Source organism: Coturnix japonica, chromosome 1 (genome assembly GCF_001577835.2).
Source record: "Coturnix japonica isolate 7356 chromosome 1, Coturnix japonica 2.1, whole genome shotgun sequence".
Lineage (NCBI taxonomy): Eukaryota > Metazoa > Chordata > Aves > Galliformes > Phasianidae > Coturnix > Coturnix japonica.
In genome coordinates, this window is record NC_029516.1 from 31,275,047 (window position 1) to 31,294,333 (window position 19,287).

Here is a 19,287-nt window from a genome sequence, read left to right on the forward strand (position 1 = left end):
ACGGCCTTTCTGGATTTGAGACTTCAACCAGCACGGTGTTTCCTGTGCAGATCTGAAGATATTTTATCCATGACTGCCATGACTGAGGTGTAAAGCCACCTTAATATTACCATATGTTTTCAACAAGTCTTGAGCAGTCAAAAGTTGCATAGACTGTAAAGTTTTTATCCTTTTTAGAACAAAGGAATTGTAAAGAGAAGTGAAGCAATAGTTCATTTGAAGGATTCTGTGCTGTGTACATTGAGTATCATATATTTGATTTGAAATTAGTGCTAATTTGAAAAAGGACCAATGGGAGCCCCAGTCCCTCCTGATTTCTAGAAATTAAGCTTAGGTTTCTTAATGAACACATTTTGCAGAGAGGAGTTATTGGTTTTGTCGATTCAAATTAGCAGTGGTTCCTCCTTGTGAAAGAGCAGACCCTTCTGAGGATTTGTTGTAAAAGAAATAGTAGACAAGGATGCATCTTATTTGTTTGCTTTCCCCATAAGGACATATCATTAATGTCTGTGTAAGAACTAATATGCACGGCCCCAGAATTACATCCGTGGAGTCATTATAAAAAGAGCTTACTGTATCGCCATATAATTAGATTCCCTACACTGAATATATTACTTCAAAACTGTCAGAAGAAAAATTACAGACCTTGTGTAACTCCACAGGAGTTGGTGACATGATTTCTTTCATTTCTTGCTTAAATTTTCTCATAACCATGGACTTTCTCCCCACATCTGATGGCAATGTGTTGCTACGAGAAGCTTGACTGTAATGTGGCCTTACAGTGCTTCTTTCCTGGAAGCTGGCTTGTCTTCCCAGCTGGCTACGAGGCTGTGGGTTTTCATGATTCAAACTCAGTGTACTTCCTGACATAATTGTGGCCTAGAGCATTAATGAACAGGTTAATTTTTAACACAGAACGTGGTTTAAGTAAGCGGTTAATTCACAGCAGTAGGAAAAACTTATCTATTCTTTGTTAAAACACAATCACTCAGGGCACAGCAAAAGGCAAGAGGACAGATGTTCAATCTGCTTGCAAGTCACTATAAAATAAAGGACCACAACAAAACACAACAAGAATAACAGAACCCCATAGGCAAACGTTTTCAGATGGCATTTTCAACTAAAATACTGAGCACTGGAATGGCTGCACTGGTAAGCTTGTCCCCTGGCAGACTGGGCTGAAGAGTGTACAGTATAACTGTGCTCTTTAAAAATATTTCACTCGTAAATCAAATGACATTTAAGTTGCAGCCTAATTACATTTGTTGGAATTGGTTCTATAGGAAGGTATTTACAAGACTGACTGTGAGTGTGAGGTTTATTAAAAAAATAGTAGAGTCAGCAGAACGTGAAGGCAGCTCTAGAGCCAGCGCTGCCAGAGTCAGTACCTGGACACCATCCCAGCCTGGGGGAAATTCAGTGCAGGTACACACTGCTTGGAAGAAATTATGCATAACATGCACATTGCAAGTGCTAGCTAAGGGGCTAGCACTAGCACGTCAGAGACAGCAGCCCCTGTCTCACTGCTGGTTTTAGACTCAGTAAAAGCTAGCCTTTGTGTTTGATGAAAGGATGCGCAAAGCATGAAATCTCAGAATTGCAGCATAACTTGGGTTGGGAGGGACCTTAAAGCTCACCCACTTCTAAGCTCCTGCCATGGGCAGGGCTGCCACCCACTAGATCATATTGCCCAGGGCCCCGTCCTTGAGAGCCTCCAGGGATGGGGTGCTGGAAGAAGACAACAGAAGTCACCTCATTCACTGGGTGGAATGTACTGACACCAAAAGTACCCCTCGTGAAAGAATTGCTTCTTCAGGGAATGGGAGGTAAACAGTGCTTTGGCACAGATACCACACAGGGGTGCAGCCTGCTGCTGGGGTAGGATGCACAGAATTTCCTGTTTTTTCTCCCTGGATGGACATGAAAAAAAAGGAAAACTACGAGTTCAGGCCAGAAGCTGAAATCTGACTGGGACAGGATGCAGACAGCCTGCTTGAAAATGAGAAAAAAGGGGGGAAAATAGGGGGAAAAATGGCAAAGAAAAGTTTGTTTCTGAGTCTAGTGACCATGCTTGTCACTCGTCTTTCTCCCAACTCCAGCACTAATTTCACTATTAGATAATCTACTGTACTTTTAACAGTCTCTCTTGTGCTCACTACTGACTGACATTACTCTCTGATGGAGCAAAGCAGCTAGAGGACCTGGCAAACAACAGGTTTTTTGCTGTTTGGCTGAAGACCTTGAAATGAAAAATGAGAAGGAGTCCTTGACTATGCGACGATACTTCATAAAATAGAGGCATCGCCATTCTCAGCTCCCTGTCATGCTGAATGAGCCTTGCTTTCTTTTCAGATCTGTGAGCTGCACAAGGAAGCGACGCTATAAATGTTACAGCATCTGTGGATCTGAATTTCACTTTTGTAAAATGGAGGTGGCTGCTTTTGTAGAAGGCTGAGGGAAACTCAACGTGTTGAAGTAACTAAATTCCAAATGATCTATTTCCATTTCTGAATTACTTACTTCCATCTCCTTTTATTGTGCTCTGAATATTGAGAACTGCACGAGAAGCCTGCAGTACGAAACCGTATCTAACTATGGAATTAAACCCATATAACATTTTCTCCTGCTTTTCTCTGGTTTGCAATAACAAATACACGAGAATCACATTTTGCTATCCGTACATGCAATACAGAAGCCGTAAATCTGAAGGAGTAAATTAATCTAGACTGAAAAACTTTCACTCAGTTATGCCATTCACATTCCTCCTGGCTGCTAAAGGACTTCAATGACATAAAAATGAAAATGAGATTCTGCCAGTTTCACAGCTCCAGGAATTTAAAAGAACATAAAAGAAAATATTTTAGGACCTTTCGTTCCTCAACTTTCAGCACCAGCATAATTTTAACTGTTCCAATTAGAGAACTTTGAGTAAAGGTGATTAGAAAAATAGACTCAAAGTTACTCTGCCTCTGCCCCCTTGCTTGTCCCCCCCACACAACCTGCCATGAAGTTAGATTTGCAATTAAGTTCAGGATAAAATATGTTGCCCAGTGAAGAGATTGCAGCATAACAAACATTACTCATGTTAGCAGGGCTTTCTCTCTTTTCACAGTGGTAAGGCTGTATCCAATATCTCGATAATATTATTTTCTTTTATGTTCATCTTAATCAAATTAAGCTTCAATTTAAAAGACAACCTACAGCATGCTAAGAAAAGCTGCATCAAGCGGCTGCAAGAGAATGGGATGCGCTGCCGCAGGGAGGCTATGCCCAGTGAGGAAGTTCTGCACCATTTGCTGCCTGTGCAAACAGCATCAATGGGACGCACAGCAGAAGCTACAAGTCAAAAGCTTTGGGGTGAACATGTTCATAGAATTTCAGTTGCATTGAGTAAAAGAAAATAGCTCCGGTTAGGGGTGGGGGAGGCAACTGCACAAGCGAAAAGATAAACGTAAAGGGTAGGTACCAAGAGAGTCATGTTTCTCAAACACAGACGCCTGTCAGCCTTGTCCTGTGGAGAGGGGTTAAAGCTTTTAAATGAATTGGTGCGATTAGTGCAAATTAAAAGAAAAAAAAGAAAGAAAAAAGGAGAAAATAAAATGAATGTAAACTGAACCAAAACCATTATATTTCACTATAATTGGAAAGAAAGGTTAAGATTGTTCTACCTCTAGTTCCCTCAGAATTCCTGACTGGCCACAGGTCTCTAAATCCTCCAGAGCCTGAGACCAGAAGTTTTCCTCCTGGTCAGCCTCGGTGTTATCATGGGTACCTGTGAAGCTAGATTTACAATGAGAGGTTAAAAAAGATGGATCGTTTCCCCTTGAAAACATATTTTACACACGTGCCTTGCCACAGATTGCAAGTTGAATGACAGAACGTTACGGTAGGTAGGCAGGAGTGGGGAGGTCTCTGGTCGGGAGAGGCCGGATGGGCATGCAGAGCACATGGCAGCCAGGTCTTCCCATCACCTGGCAGTCACGAGCAGCCGGCAGGATCTGAGCAGGGTGTTGTTCAGGAAGGAGACACGTGGATTTCAAGAACAGTTGAATATACGTTTCTACTGATCTGAAACTGGGTCCTCCCTATGCAAATTAACGAATCAACCAGGGCAGAGCTGCTCTGTGCAGCAAAACGTTTGTAATAAAACCTTTCAACCTCACAGACTTCTTTCAGGGAAATGTGAAGAGCTCTCATTTTGACAAACAGCATTTTGCAACAGAGGGATAATGGTGTTTTCACTGATTCCTTCAGACTAAGCTGCGCTTATTATCAGTTTAACCCCACCTGAGTGCCATAACAGAAACTGCTCCAGTAATTTTATACACAAACACAGAGAAACCTCCAGAGATGCAACTGGTTTGCATGGAGACCTAGATCTCTGATGTTTCATAAAAACACTGCGGCATTATTGCTAGCACTCCTGAGCAAGCTGTTAGGGACAGTGATGCTTAGGAAAGTTGCCCAGTAAGAAAGGTCAGACCAAAATGCCAACTCTGCAGAAACAGCCCAAAGCAACACCGCCACTGTGTGTGTGTGTGAGGGCAGGAAGCAGGAGTTTTTTGCTGCTTTAGCAAAGGAGGTCAGCTCAATGAAGGTTCACAAAAGCGTCAAAGCGGCTGCAAGGGAGGGGGCTGCTGAAAAGCTGAGGGGGAGGATGAGGGAAGGAAAGAATGAGAATTCGGCCTTTTGGAGGCAGCAAGCTGTTACTTTGGAGCAGCTACCCATAGACTGCAGCTAGTGGCGCTTAACATCACACAAACAGAGCAAACACTATTATGGAAGCATCTGAGGCCTTGCTTGACAAACAGTGTTACTGAGAATAGCATGAATGTAACACGGTTAACGTGATAGCTTTTAAATGGGGGAACTGCCCAGCACAACCGACCATAGCTCGAATGCTTCACACACAGGATACACTGCCTCAGAGATGCTTTCTTACAGCTACTATCAGTCAAGCAGACAATGGTCAGCCATTTCGAACTCCTATTGCAATGATTCTCCATCTAGCATCAGTGTCTCCTCTAAGATATTGCAATAGATACAGCAATGGTGAGAATACCTACTCAGATCACAGATGCAATTCCTCTCAGGCAAGATAAGAAAGTATTTAAAACATGATTTTAGAAAGATCCTTGACATCTGAAATTAGGTCTTTTAATCAACCTAAGTAGTTATTCTAATGGCTAATGTTGAACATCAACTACTTTATCCAATACCTTTCTTTATATGGGATAGTAATAGTGTAATGTAAAACAGAACTTGAGTTAATGAACAGGTTTATATGTCTATCCAGCAAAGACTGGATTTCCTAGAACAGGAGGTCCATTCCTTCTCTAACAACTCCTATGAAATCTGAAATTATAATGCCTATAATTCTGGACATCTTTTTGGCTGGAACGATTCTTCTCTCTGCCCTCACCTCCTCTTATGCTTTTTCTGAATCTTATCTCTTGGCATGTGAAATGCTCAACATTTTCACCTCCATTATAGCCACATTAATAAGCTGATTTGTAGCTGAGCAACTGCATCAGAAAAAAAGAGCTTTCAAAAACATTTCTCATCTATCTTTTTTTCCTGAAACAAATCTGAGAGATTGGTTTTATGTCACGTGAAATATTGCTTGAACTGTAGCAAAGAAATCTGTCTTTCTGATGCTCATTTAAAGAGCCACCAGGAATTCAGAAACACAAACATGCCAAGGGTACTGGGACAGATATGAAGTGCCTATGGTTTGGCTCTTGTTGCAATATAAGAGAGCAAATCCCCTAATTCTGTATCTCCCCCTCCCCTCTTTATTTTCTTCTCTATCAGGAAGTGACAGGATGTTCTAGGAACTGGCAGACTCATTTCTGTAGATAATGTTTTAATGTGCAAAAAACCTTCCTTGGAGTAGGAGCTATAACTGACCTACTCTGCCTGTCAGTGGTAGGTAGAAACAAGGCTACAGAGCAGCTTATGCTCTCTGGTTTCATTCACTTCCAGCTGAAATGCTATTATCACTCACTGGCATGTTAGTGACATGTTTTACCCATTTTTCTCCTTTTCCTCATTTCATCTGTATTTACTTTCTTTCCGCTCTCCCTCCCCCTCAGCCCCAGCCCAGTCAGGTCTCACTCCTGTGCACAGTTTTCCTACCTGGAAGTATTCCACTCTTCCAGCTGTCCCCCACCTTTCCTCTGCCCACCAGAGGCACCCTTCCACAGCTTGCCCTCTTTCTTCATGCTCCTGATGTTCTCTCCCCCTGACCTTTCTACAGAAGTCTGCTTTAAATGATTTTCTTGATTCTCTCCCAACGTCTCAGTTTCTTTCTGTTGCCACATGTTCTTGGAAGCTGTGCTACACAAAATAAAGGTAAGAAAAATTACTTTTTAGTGTTAGAGAAGAAGACAGAGTGCCTAGCTAGAAGCATAGAACGGCTGTTTTGGTTCTGGAATTACCTCTCACAGGCTGGAAGAACAGATACATCCTTCTCAGATACTCCAGCACTAGGCACAGGAGTACAAGCAGGTCTGGCATAATTCATTTTACAGATACGATATTAAAATAACCATTATTTAACCATTATTTAATTTTTGCAGTATCTCTCAGGTGTAAGTAGAACAAGCCTCTTTAATGCGCATACTTTTTTTGAACTGTGCTTTAAAATGGTAGTGGAATACATGCTTGTAATTTAGAATATTCTGCATTTTACAGTCTGGCTTTCTGGTTCCCCGCTCATCAACTTTTTTAACCTATTACTTATGTAACTGTAAAACAGCGGGTGATCTGGAATCTGTGGCTGCATCTCATCTGGGAAACAAAAGATGAGCTTTTAATGTGGATAAAAACACTGCTCTCAAATTAGAGACAGCACACTTAGTAAAAATGGGAAGAAAACAACGATCATTTCCTTTATTAAGTGTTTTCCTTTAACAGCCTATGACAACTTCTAGTATACTTGTGGCCAGCAGGGAACAAAGGAGACAGACAGAGGCTGAGTATTCTCACTTGCATCATCATGACAGACTTGTCCCCAGACAAAATGCCACTGGGCAACCTGCTGTATTGGAGGATTTATCATTCAGCTTCCAAAAAGCTGCACAGTCATCTAAACCCTGCCTTGATTTACATTTCAAAGATAAATAATTTAAAACTTACAGATTTACTTATCCAGCAGGTTCATATAGAAAAGGTTTTCTGTAGTAATAAATTAAACTGAGACTTCAGGCTCGTTGTGCTGCTACACAAAGAGTCTGTATTTCTAATGAAGGATGTGCGCATCTTCAAGTCCTGACTAACGGGTACAATGAGTGCTGAAATCTTTGTTTTGTTCTGTTTCTGTTTGTTTGCTTTCAAGTGACTAAAAATAAATATATGCCTTATTTTTGGCATCATGATTTTCCACAAACGCCATTTATCTACTCTGATAAGTTTCATTCATTATAAATACTATAACTCATATTTAGAGAATGAGCTGCTATAGATGAGTTAGAAAAGAATAATTTCATTCTATACAACAAGTGTCCATATTTGAGGCACTAATGCAGCTGCAGATAAGAAAACAGAAACTTGAACAAGAGCTTACCTGCTTGCTGTAGGTCGGTCCCATTCATCATCACTCAGTACTGTGTCATGAAACGGGTGGTTTCGTGGTCTGCTTGGAGGGGACAAACTGCCCCTCTGTTTAGGACTCCTCCATTCATAGGCATTGAAGTTGTATCCTGAAGCCTGATAGCTGGGCCCTAAAAAGATGAATTGTATATTCATGCCACTGTATATATTGTAAGGACATAAAAGTAGACCTTTAAAACTAGGTTCTCTAGAACTTGAATGTGGACTGATAATTACATTACCTATACTACTGTAGTAGTAGTAGTAGTAGTAGTAGTAGTAGCCAGATATTTAGCATAATAAATGACTTCAATTATGCCCCAAATTAGGAGTGCTCTAAAAGCTGTCAAAGCTGGTCAAAAGCAAAATCTTAAATATTTCCAACCCAGATTTCCTATTCTTTGTGTCTCATCTACTTCCAACACTTCATGCAGGACACTTCCAAAATACTATCAGTATCCAAACTGACTTGACTTTGAATACTAGTGAATAACATATGAATGTTTACCATGTGTTAAATTGATAATGTGTGAAATATCCAAAATTTAATCTATTAAGGAAAAAATGCTTCAGGTCTATTAGAGTTTGAAAGGATTCATTAAAAGAAACACACAAACTTGACTTCTTAGATGACCAGCAAGACAGTTTTTTCTTCTTAGTAACTTCCTCAAATTTGGATGCAATGTAGCCAAAAATAAGTGACATATTAAGAGTCAATTTTGCATGCTACTGATCTGCATTATGGCTATTAAGATGCAAAGTTTGCACAGCACAGAAGCTCTCTGGTGACCATCAACTGGATTAAGTTCTCCAACAGGAAAGAGGGTGACAGTTTTGGCACCAGTGGTGCAAGAGATCAATAATGCAGGTGTAGGACTGTGCTGTCACAGCCATCACAGCTCTGTGTGGCTGCACTGTCTTGAGAAAAGACTTAACATGCATGACCTCAACAGCATGACCCTTTGGGCAGAGGGGACTTGCTCTTGTCAGGGATGCTGCTTTTCACTAGGAAAGCTAAGGAAAAACCTGTCTCAGGAGAAGCATGTGCACCTGGGAACAATAAACACACTCGGAAAGCTCAGCTTGCTGAAAGAGACCTTTCTACCAGCTATGTCCAAATGTTTCAAGGCTGTGCATGTGGCATCAGACATCCCTGGTATCTGAATAGTTTTTTCTGCATGCTTTTATCTTAAAAGCAGCACTAGTAGTAGTTCAATAGCTTTTCTTTTACTGAATTAACTGTAATTTAAATTCCAAGTAGGAAGCCAATGGAGTTGAGCTTTTTAGCAACATATTAAAAAGAACATATGGATTAACTTGTCAGAATGTGATGCTGATCTGGTACACAAATTCCACTACTGTAGAACTGCTGTATATATGTATATTCACCTTGACAAATTCCTTTTTTGGTCTCTGTAGCTGGTATTTTCTTATGTGTGTAGTGTATTAGAAAATTCTGTTTTGTTGATGGCTAACCAATATCACTGCTGTCGCCTCTCTAAATTAGAGGTCAGTTTACTTCCATCTACCAGTACAGACCTGTCTCCCTCAAATTCCATGCAACCACACAATTGTGTGCTTTTTTCTAGCTAACTGACAAACATTAACGGACTCCTAAATCATACCAAGGTTTTGGGATGTGAAAATGCAACTGTTGTGAGGGGAAGCCTCCAGATTTCTAAGGCACACATATCAGACAAAGGTACAAAACTGGGTGTCAATTCAAGGAGAGAAAGAATGTCTCACCAGCACTGAATCAGTAACTAATAGGATAAAGCATTATCTGATGCTCCAGAAATATTCCCCAAACTCCTCATTTTGCTTTGCCTGTGCTTATGCCAAGAAAGGTTTGGACAGAAGCCAAATGACAGGTCAAGTTAGAATGATCTCTAATAGAAATGTGGGTCACTGTAGTACCACAGCAAGGGATAAGGCACAACTCTGATTACACTCAGGCTGCTTAAGAGAAGTACCATGTACCCAGCCAAGTCTGGGTGATTTACTTAAGGGAGACCGAAAAACCATTTTGAGACACTGTTATAGTTTTTGGTAAGGAGTCTGAATGACTGGGATTTAAGAGAGCACTCTGGACCCCGGTTCTCTCCACAGTTCAATAACTTGCCTCAGATGTAATCAATTCAAATACAAAATGAGAAGCATCATTTTCTCACTCTCCCAATATATTCCCTAGAACTTAAAACAAAACCAACCAACCAACCAACCAAACAAACAAAAGAGAAGAAAATCGAACATGATTTATTTTGACGGTCTAGCCAAAACAGTTAAAACCAGAAGAGGTAACAAATTCATCTGAACTCCAACTCCAGTGAAATACAAATTACACAAAAGGAGGTTAGCTCATTATGTTGGGTATAAAATAAAATGTTATGCATAGCAGTAAGCTAAAAGTAAAATGTAGAAAACAAGACCTGTAGTTAAGAGTACTGAGACCATCCTGTAGAAAGGAAAGTTAATGACAAAATTCACGCAGTAAGAAATATTTAACAACTAAAGAACGACCGAAGAATGGCCATTAGCAGTAACATCAGCTACTTCTTGACCTCATGTTTCAAACAAACCATTCTGCTTTCAAAAAAAAACCCCAAATATTGAAAATCTTATTGAAACAAGTCAAATACAAGTATAAAATTTAGTATAAAATCATGTCTTTCAACTGAAAAATAGTTTTTGAGGGCTGAAAGTTAACTGTTCATACTACAGTAATGAGGGAGAAGCAAATTTTAAAGATCGTGAGTAATGTTTTATGTTCTCCCTTCAGCTTTTTATAATAAATCTGTTGTCTGTTAAAAATTACTGCCCATGGGCATCAAATTCATGAACACCTTCTGAGTGATCTGTGCTTTGCATTGATCTATATTTGAAGGATAAACTCATTTAGTTGTGTATGAGCTATGGACTGGGCTATTCAGATGTCAGAAGAGCTAACAAAAGCCTGTTAATGTATTGATAAATGCTTCATAACATAGCACATTGTCATAAAAGAACGAATTTGAGGCCAGCCACGCATAAGAAATCATGTCGCCTGACAAGGTGTGTGGTCATAAGGAGACACCAGCACATTACAAAGTAGAAGGTTTAAACTTAGTACAGACAAGGTTGTCTTTAGGGCAAAGGAAGGTCAACCAAGAAGACAGTAATTATTTCCTCTTTACACACTGATTGTATTCTTGATAGTACCTTGATTTCCAAAGCTGGTATCAATACCAGAGCCATCCCATGACTCTACTGCACTGTCAACACTGGGGACTGTAGCAGAATAGATGTCTGAGAGTTTGCCAGATTTCTGTCCAGCAGAGGTTTCATCTTCAGCGTCACTCAGCTCGGTTATATGACCCACAGGGACAGAAAATTTCTTGGGACTGGTAGCTGAACAGGGTTATTAAAAAAAGGAAAAGAAAAAAGGGGTGGTCATTGCTTTAATGCAGCTCTAAGAACATGCTTTTTTTGCTACCGACCTGACGTTTTCTCCAGAGATGGCCTAAACGCTTCGTAATCTGTAAAAACACGCGCATTAAAGACCACTGATGCTACTCTGGCCATACTTACCATCTGTCTGCTTCTTGATTTTCAAGGTGACAGTTTCTCCTGCCATCTGTAATAAATGAATGGCTTCACTCAAAGGCTTTCCTTTCAGGCTGCTACTATTTATTGCTAGGATTCTGTCTCCTATGTGGATTGCCCCAGTTCTACAGCAAGAGAGAAGTTAAACATTAGAAGAGCAGGGGAAAAACAAACAAACAAACAAAAAAGCATTAAAAAGGACAATTTCTTTGCATATTTGGAGGCATTAAACTGTTCTTTTGTTTTGCTTTCATAGCTGTGTTACACAGTACTTCTATTGTTAGAAACGCTTAGGGTGAGTCACCTGTGTTGTGGTGGCAATAGCAGAGCTGAAGCATGGAGATTTGGATTTCAGTGTTACTGCAGTAGTTAATAAGCTGTGGATGATATTCACTGCAGCCCATCTGGTTAAGAATAATCTCAGTAGTCAGTTCAATAGATTTTGAAACTAATGGAATGTTTCTAGAATCACGGAACGGATAACAGCAGTGTGAACAAGCAGCCTGCTAATTCACCAATGTGGCTTTCCAGATGGATTGTGTCATAAGAAGAAAATAAATTCTCTTTGTGTAAATGCACTGTTCTGGCTGGGCAAAACTATTGTGTTTTGTGTTCCTTAAATTTGCTCTGCAACTATCATGAAACTTACAAGTTGCAGTGGCTCTACCTGTCATAATGGTGACAGGTGACAGAAAACCTTAGGATTTCAATTATTCTCTATCCATGAGGAGCATTTCTGCTCCTTGGATTAGCTATGGTATAAGTAAGTGCATATACAGACACTGTGGGCATATTTTCAGATAAAGTTAGATACATGAAGTGCTTTCCTCACCCGTTCTAACATGAAAGGCTACCACTTTTAAAAGAATTCCTGTGACTGAGTAGGTTTTCCAATGATATTTCAAATATGGGTCAAAATTTGCTCTGATTTGTATAGCATTTGCAAGAACATCCTGTTAAGATGATCCTGAACTCAGTAATCATTACAAAATGACAGCAAAAATGTTTTAAGCTCAGAACTAAAGAACTGCTAACCCACCAAAATTAGCATTGTCAGGTCAACAAAATTAACCTTTATCTCGACAAAAGAATACTTAAAAGTAATTTGCCTTCCAATATACCTTTCAGCTAATCCTCCTTTTGTAAGGCTGGAAATGATTATGGGATCAAAAGGCTCTTCTGTACCAGAGATAGTAATTCCAAGAGGTCCACCATAGCGCTTCAGCTCAACAGTATAAATAATTGCTCCTGAGCTCTCCTGTTCATCTGTAATAAATGCCAAACAGATGCAGTTGGTCTCTTATGAAAGAGGGAATTAAAAAAATAACACGTTCAATCCAGTGACTGGTAATCGAACATTTTCAGGATCATATTTCAGATACAATTCTTCATCATACTCTACTGGATTATTTAGAAGAAAAAACACACTATGCGCAACTTCTTTATTGCCAGAACATGCTTATATTGACACCACTAAAACAACTCTCCTTCCTGGAACAGGACTGAATTCTACTGTTTAAAATCTTAGTACCTTCTTCATATTAAAATGTGACTTTGGGCTATTTAATTAGAGAAGAAATGCTTTACTACTGGCATAGCAAATTCCAGAACCTTTCTGCTCCTTGAACTGAATGGAAGGTATTCACAACAAAGGGGAATCTAACAATATTTAAAATAACTTCCTTAAAAAAATTGTGGGAAAGGCCAAAAGTCATGAGGAGGTGACCACCTGTGTTGCTAAGAAAACCTGTAATACATCCCCTCTTTTTAATGGAGAAATTTTAAACTTTCAGAATTGAATAGATAATAGCTTCTGAATTCAGAATTATTAACTGAATTGAATAATAACTCCATTTGATTTTATTTATCTCACTATTTTAATGAAATTTGCATTATTTTGAAATGTTAGTCTTACCAAACAGTCATCATAAATGGAAAGAATTTATCTCTGGCTAAGCTAAGTACAGGGTATTTTCTGCAAACCAGCTGGTGCTGCACCAACAGGAATGGATGCTTTATTAATACAGTGCATGTCCTTCACATATTATCCAAAATGCATCACAGTAGGAGAGAAATCAGCTGTAGTTTCTTTTAGTTCTGAAGGAATATTTTAAAACTTTAAATGTCAAATTTCTCCTGTTTCTCCTCAGGTCCAAATGCTCCCTTGTCCATCTTATGATATTGATATTCAGCCAAGGTGTCTGGCCTGGCAAGCAACATTTCCTGCATCTGTGGGTAATGACATTTTGAATGGTTCAGCAAGTGTGGAAAGTGTCTAAGATGCACACTGAGTAAATGTGACTAGAACTAACCTGAGACAAGTCAGAAAATTCAAATGCTCAATTCAAGTTTTAAGAGTAGAAAAAGAAAACTGCATCACTCCATAGGTTCAAAGTACTGCCTCCTTCCAACACTGCGTGTGGTACTTCAGCAGAGCTGGAGAAACACTAATATCTTTGATGTTACTTTGTTTCTTCCCAATTTGCAGAAAATTTAGGTCTACTTTCCCCTCATCCCAAATCCCTCCTATTTCCCACTTAATAATAGAATCATTCCACAGAGGAATCACAGTACGGCTGGGGTTGGAAGAGACCATCTTATCCAGCCCCCCTGCTGAAGCAGATTTTCCTATAGTAGATTGCTCTTGCCTGTTGGAGCATTCGTGGGGCAATGACAAATCCTCTGAGACCTAACACTGATGATGTTTACGCAGGTATGGCATTGACATGTTACAGGACTTCCACAGAAGGATGAAGACTAATCCCCCCAAGCTAACTGAAAATGCAATAGCTAGTATCTGCTAAGGGCTGACACAATGCTAATGTTTCCCTGTTACCTATGGCAAGTGAAAAAGAAGATATTAATCATACAGCAGTCCTGCCACTTGAGAGTTGGAAGTTTATAGATCTTAGTGACTGACTAGAAAGGAGACCGGTCCATTATGTCTTTCTTCTGGAAAGCCCTAGTTAAGAAAATTAATGGTAGAATGCAACAAATGTCAAATTGCTACACTACTCTCTTTGATGATCCTTCCAGGCAGTACAAATGAAAGCTATTCAAAAACATGGCTTAAAAGTGGCCCGAATTCAGGAATAAAGGCCAGTTCTCACATGAGAGCTGAGAATTCCGCTACTTGAAAAACGATGGTAGCCATTAGGCTATTCAGGTGATAAAACTATCCTCAGAATTGGAAGGTAGCAGGAAAAAAAGAAGGAAAGATTGCTAAAAACATGCTTCCACCCAGGGAGGAAATGCAATCAAATTAAGATGTTTGGGGGTGGTCTCGTTTTTGAGATTTTCCTTCTTTCTTTTCTTGTAGTGATGCAATTGTGGAGCAATTCTATGCACTAAGGCTCATAGAAAATAAAGATAAGGTGATTGGTGCTAATCAACATTGCCCCAACCATGGGCAAGTCATGTCTGACAAATTTGGTGGCCTTTTATGATGGAGTTACAGCATCAGTGGATAAAGGAAGAACAACTGACATAATTTACCTGAACTTGTGCAAGTGTTTGACAGTGTTCCACATGACATCCTGGATGCCAAGCTGGAGATAAATGGATTGGATAGATGGACCACTCCATGAATTGGTTGGTGGTCGAACTCAGAGAGTTGTGGTTAACAGCTCAGTGTCCAAGTGGACACTGATGATGAGTGACCTTCCACAGGGATCAATGCTGGGACCACTGTTATTTAATATGTTTGTAGGCGATATGGGCAGTAGGGTCAAGTACACTCTCAGCAAGTTTGCAGATGACACCAAGCTGAGTGGTGCAGTTGACATGCTAAAGGGAAGGGATGCCATCCAGAGAGACCTGGACCTTAGAGGTGAGCCCATGCCAACTTCATGGAGTTCATCAAGGCCAAGTGCAAGGTCCTGCACCTGGGTCAGGGCAATCCCAAGTACAGATACAGTCTGGGCAGAGAGTGGCTTGAGAGCAGCCTTGAGAAGGATTTGGGAGTATCAGCTAATGAAAGATTCAGTATCAGCCAGAAGTGAGCTCCTGCAGCCCAGGAGGCCAACTGTATCCTGGGTTGCATTAAAAGAAGCATGACCAGCAGGTCAGTCTCAGAAGTAGAGAAAATTTCAATACACTGATAAGGGAAAGATCAACCTTGTATGTTTACACCTGAAGGGAAATTGCCTGTGCAGAAAACCAAAGATTTCTTTTTGCAGTACAGCTTCTGCAGGCAATATAGTCCTTAGATAATACAAAATTGTATATATATATAATTTTTTTTTTCACTTTGGCATTAGTAAAAATCTGCAGTGTTTAGCAAAATTATTTCACTAAATCTTGAATGCAAAAGAATAAACCTGCAAATACATAAGAATCTGAAATAGGCTCATTGCTAATACCAGAATTATCTTCATCTTTGCGGATCTTTAACTTTACAAGGTCCTCACAGTGCTGAAGGATCTGAACAGCATCTTCCATTGAGCAATTGTCAAGTCGAATGTTATCTATTGCAAGCAACTTATCACCCAGTTCCAGTGTTCCAGTTCTGTGAACAAGTAAACAAGATTACATGAAACGCCAGTAACACTAAAGTATTCTAGAAAGTATAAACAGTAATACAGAAACACGACAGATTTTTTTTAAACAATTATTGCTTTATATGTTGGACATTTCACATGTAACTGCGGTGCACTAAATAAAAGCAGAAGGTTCTTATAGGTTTCCTCAGTTTAACTTGAGACTAGCAGGCTATACAGTGGAAAGAGATTGTTACTGAATGTCTCACCTGTGAGCAACACTTCCTTTCTTGATATCAGAAATAACTAGAGGATCCCCTGGTTTTCTACTGGATGGAGCTGTAATGAAGAATAGATATAAGCACCTGTTTTAATTTTTATGTATGCACACAGGCTAAAATTATAACCAGAAATCACTATTTCCTTATTTATTTATTTATCTGCATTGTATTTTTCCCCTTCCTCTATTCTATAGATAAATACAAATAGCAGCACCATATAACCAAGGCTGCAAAGTCTACTTTTTAAAAAGTAGAAAATTCCAGAACTAAGGTGAGTATTGCAAAGAGAATTCAATCCGGTATGTCTGAATTCTGGATTAGGCCAGGACTCAACCATGTGCAGATACCATGGCACAGCTACATGATACGTCATAAAATGCTGTGTAGCTCCAATGCACAAGGGAAGATCAGTGTTGGCAGCTCTTAAACACACAGAGATGTTCTGGCAAAATTTATAGAGCGGGCTATACCACACTCTTTACATCTATTTGCTCTCATCTCATTTAGTGTTTGAGGCAGAGGCATGAAGATAGTGCTGCCTGTGTGAGAAAGGAGCTATCTACTTTTCAGTGAATTGCATACTGTGGATAACTGCCACACTTAGGCCGGGCTGACACAATCACCACATCCACACAGATGTAGCTGACACCATGTGGAAGCTTGCTACAGGATGACTCATTGCTTCTTCTGCAACAAACATGGCCCTTATGTCGAGTAACATTTCTCCTCTGTGCTGCTGCAGGGCCTTAAGCATTGCACACTTCTACCCACTTTGGACAGTGAATAGAACCACTGCAACTCCAGTAGCATTCAAGTTAGTAACTCATCTCTTCTTAGAGGTATCTGGTTTTTTTTTCTATTTGCTGACTGTCCATCATTATTAAAATGACGCTCTGCTGTACAATGCCAGTCACTGCCATTCTTTAACTACTTGTGCAAAAGCATTTGCCAGGTTTCCCCTGGCAAGTTCTGCAAGCCATTAACAGTGCAGCTTAGCAATTTCATTTGACTTTTGGATCTCTGGGTTAGCTACCCCAGAGGATGAAAAGAACAATGACTGACTGCATCCAGAGGGCTGATTCTTGGCACAGCTTCAGTGAGCGCACTGTTTTCAAGAGTTGATGCATTTGCTGATAGAAGAGGACTGTGCTGAATATCTGATAAAGCAAGCAGCGGGATCAGAAACTGAGGATGGCAAAAGGCATGTTCTTAGAGGTAAGTGTTTCACCTGTCAAAAAGCACACCACCCAGAGCTGCTGGGGTGAGGAAACAGTCCACAGACCAACTCATGGGACTGCTGTCATAGAAGAGCATGCCGTGTGCTATAAAGCTCTTAGATCTCCTAAAAGCACTAATGGTTTTGTGCATCCAAGGCTCTTGAATCACCTTACGCCATTTCTGCTTTGTACCTGCTGAAACCTCTGCATTCATACACACAGAAGGTATTACTCCATTAGGCACCAATGACTAATTGACAATCATCAAAAAAGCTGCTAGTATTGGTGGAGGACCACTACAAAATCCCGATGTCATCTTTTCAGCAGATCACGATTCTTTTCTTTGATGGAAAATAACAGATCCACTCCTACGGCAACCATAAGGTGCATTATTTCCATTTCCATTTCCAACACGGTGCTCTAACAGATCTTGTTAACCTTGGCTGCCCTGGCTGAGAAAGCCTCTGAATGTCCACTTCTTGTTAAACCGACTTCAAAAATTATCAGTACTAGAGAAAACAGTCCCTTTTGGTTCCAAAAAGAAGAGAGAAGGAAAAGCAAAAAAGGGCAGAGAGAACACTGCAAATGCATTTCCACAGAGTACATATGGATCCAAAGGATAAAACGTTGTACACAAACTTATTAAAGTTTCAAACTGAAGCAACCTGAACCAGCTGCATTTTGTCAGTTAGCCTGTGCTATTGTCTGGCGGATGAAAGTCCTTTTGCAGGAAGCAAACGCTGCTTGGTGTGAAATGAATTCCCCTAAGCTGACAAGCCCTTAATAAGCAGCTACATCACACTTTGTTGGTTTGTTCTGGTAGTTCAATGTTCATGACAGACTTAGTACAAACTATTTAAGTTTTGTTGCACAGATAAGATCTTCAGTTGCCTCCATAACTTTTGTACCGCGCATCACTGCTGCCTAAGACCGCTTCCCAAACACTAACAAATAGACTGTCCCTTGCAAGAAGGCTGAGTACTGTTTTCCTCATTTTATAGATAAGAAAAGGAAACACAACAAATTTTAAGTATGACCATTCTTCAGAGAGAAATTTGAGATAGCCACGCTCTCATTTCTTACAATAGTTTGCATTATGTAACAGTTTCTACATCCAAAGCCCAACTGCTGGCATTTTCAGCATCAGTTGCAAACACTCAGCATGTTGCATACAACATCAGTTGCAAACATTCAAGAGTGGCTCCAGGTTCTCCAGTGTTTCTCCAGAAAATCAAGCAGTCAGGTGTGGAAAATGTCTTTTTTTCTCTCTCTCTTTTTCTTTTGCCTTGTGAAATGACTGGCATCACAGCTCAATTCTGTCACAAGGAAAAAAATAATTTCTCAAGGGTAGCATGAAACTTTCTTGACCGTGAGATCACCTCCTTTTGCTTTCTGCAGTCCCCTCCTCATTCATTATGCAGCCTTCATCCCCTTTGCTACGCAGCAGTTTCATTTCTCCCCAGAGAGTGAGAAGGAAGAATGTGAAAGTAATATTTGTTCACTGAATTAAGAAAGATATCTTCATGAATTAACACAAGACGTTTGAAGTGATACTATATGGTCTTAACCCCCTCGTTTTGTTTCATTTCAGTTATTTTTGATTATAGAAAGCAATTAAAAACAATATCAAACATTATCAAACACACACTTGTAAAGACCACAAGCAGGCTTAAAAAAAAAATGAGATCTCTGTGCAGAATCACATGTGGAAGAGGACAGGATAGAAGGAGAGAAATGTGAAGTTACTAGAAAATACTGCAAATTAGGAACCCTGTGGTCTTGTCCTGGGAAGGGCTCCAGTCTCTTGCATAGTTAGACAGTCTGCTCCCAGTCCATGTCAGATCCATTTTACACTGTTCTTTCCTTCCTTGCCAATGTCAGAGAATGAGCATCCTCATGCATGAATATGCATCTATCTTCCTGACATTGCCTTCTTTCCCCTGCTAAACAAACAGCTCCTTGTCACATCTGCTTCTTTTCACTCACCTTACTGCTCACCCCCATCCAGCCCTCTAACTTGTTAAAGTCCCAGCATCCCCATCCCATTATCACTCCTCAATCTCTTCCCTCATCTCTTGTCTCCCTGCTATGGCTCTTCTCAGTTTCTTTCCTTGTCCACCGAAGATCTCACCTTTT

General features: G+C 40.1%; 1 protein-coding gene across 11 annotated transcripts in view; it reads right to left on the reverse strand.

Moving 5' to 3' along the window:
* The window catches only part of GRIP1 (glutamate receptor interacting protein 1), a 275,417-nt gene that overhangs the window by 6,480 nt on the left and 249,650 nt on the right, over positions 1-19,287 (reverse strand). For 8 of the 11 annotated variants that reach the window (XM_015856413.2, XM_015856439.2, XM_015856455.2 and 5 more), the window contains 10 exons: positions 15,923-15,992; positions 15,537-15,682; positions 12,297-12,441; positions 11,161-11,300; positions 10,792-10,980; positions 7,568-7,724; positions 6,139-6,339; positions 3,669-3,780; positions 3,467-3,511; positions 646-879 (listed from right to left, as the gene is read on the reverse strand). In XM_015856413.2, the coding sequence (XP_015711899.1) occupies positions 646-879; positions 3,467-3,511; positions 3,669-3,780; positions 6,139-6,339; positions 7,568-7,724; positions 10,792-10,980; positions 11,161-11,300; positions 12,297-12,441; positions 15,537-15,682; positions 15,923-15,992 (1,439 nt within the window). The remainder of the gene's footprint in view (positions 1-645; positions 880-3,466; positions 3,512-3,668; positions 3,781-6,138; positions 6,340-7,567; positions 7,725-10,791; positions 10,981-11,160; positions 11,301-12,296; positions 12,442-15,536; positions 15,683-15,922; positions 15,993-19,287) is intronic. The other 3 variants (XM_032443426.1, XM_015856409.2, XM_015856447.2) reach the window with 2 other exon arrangements.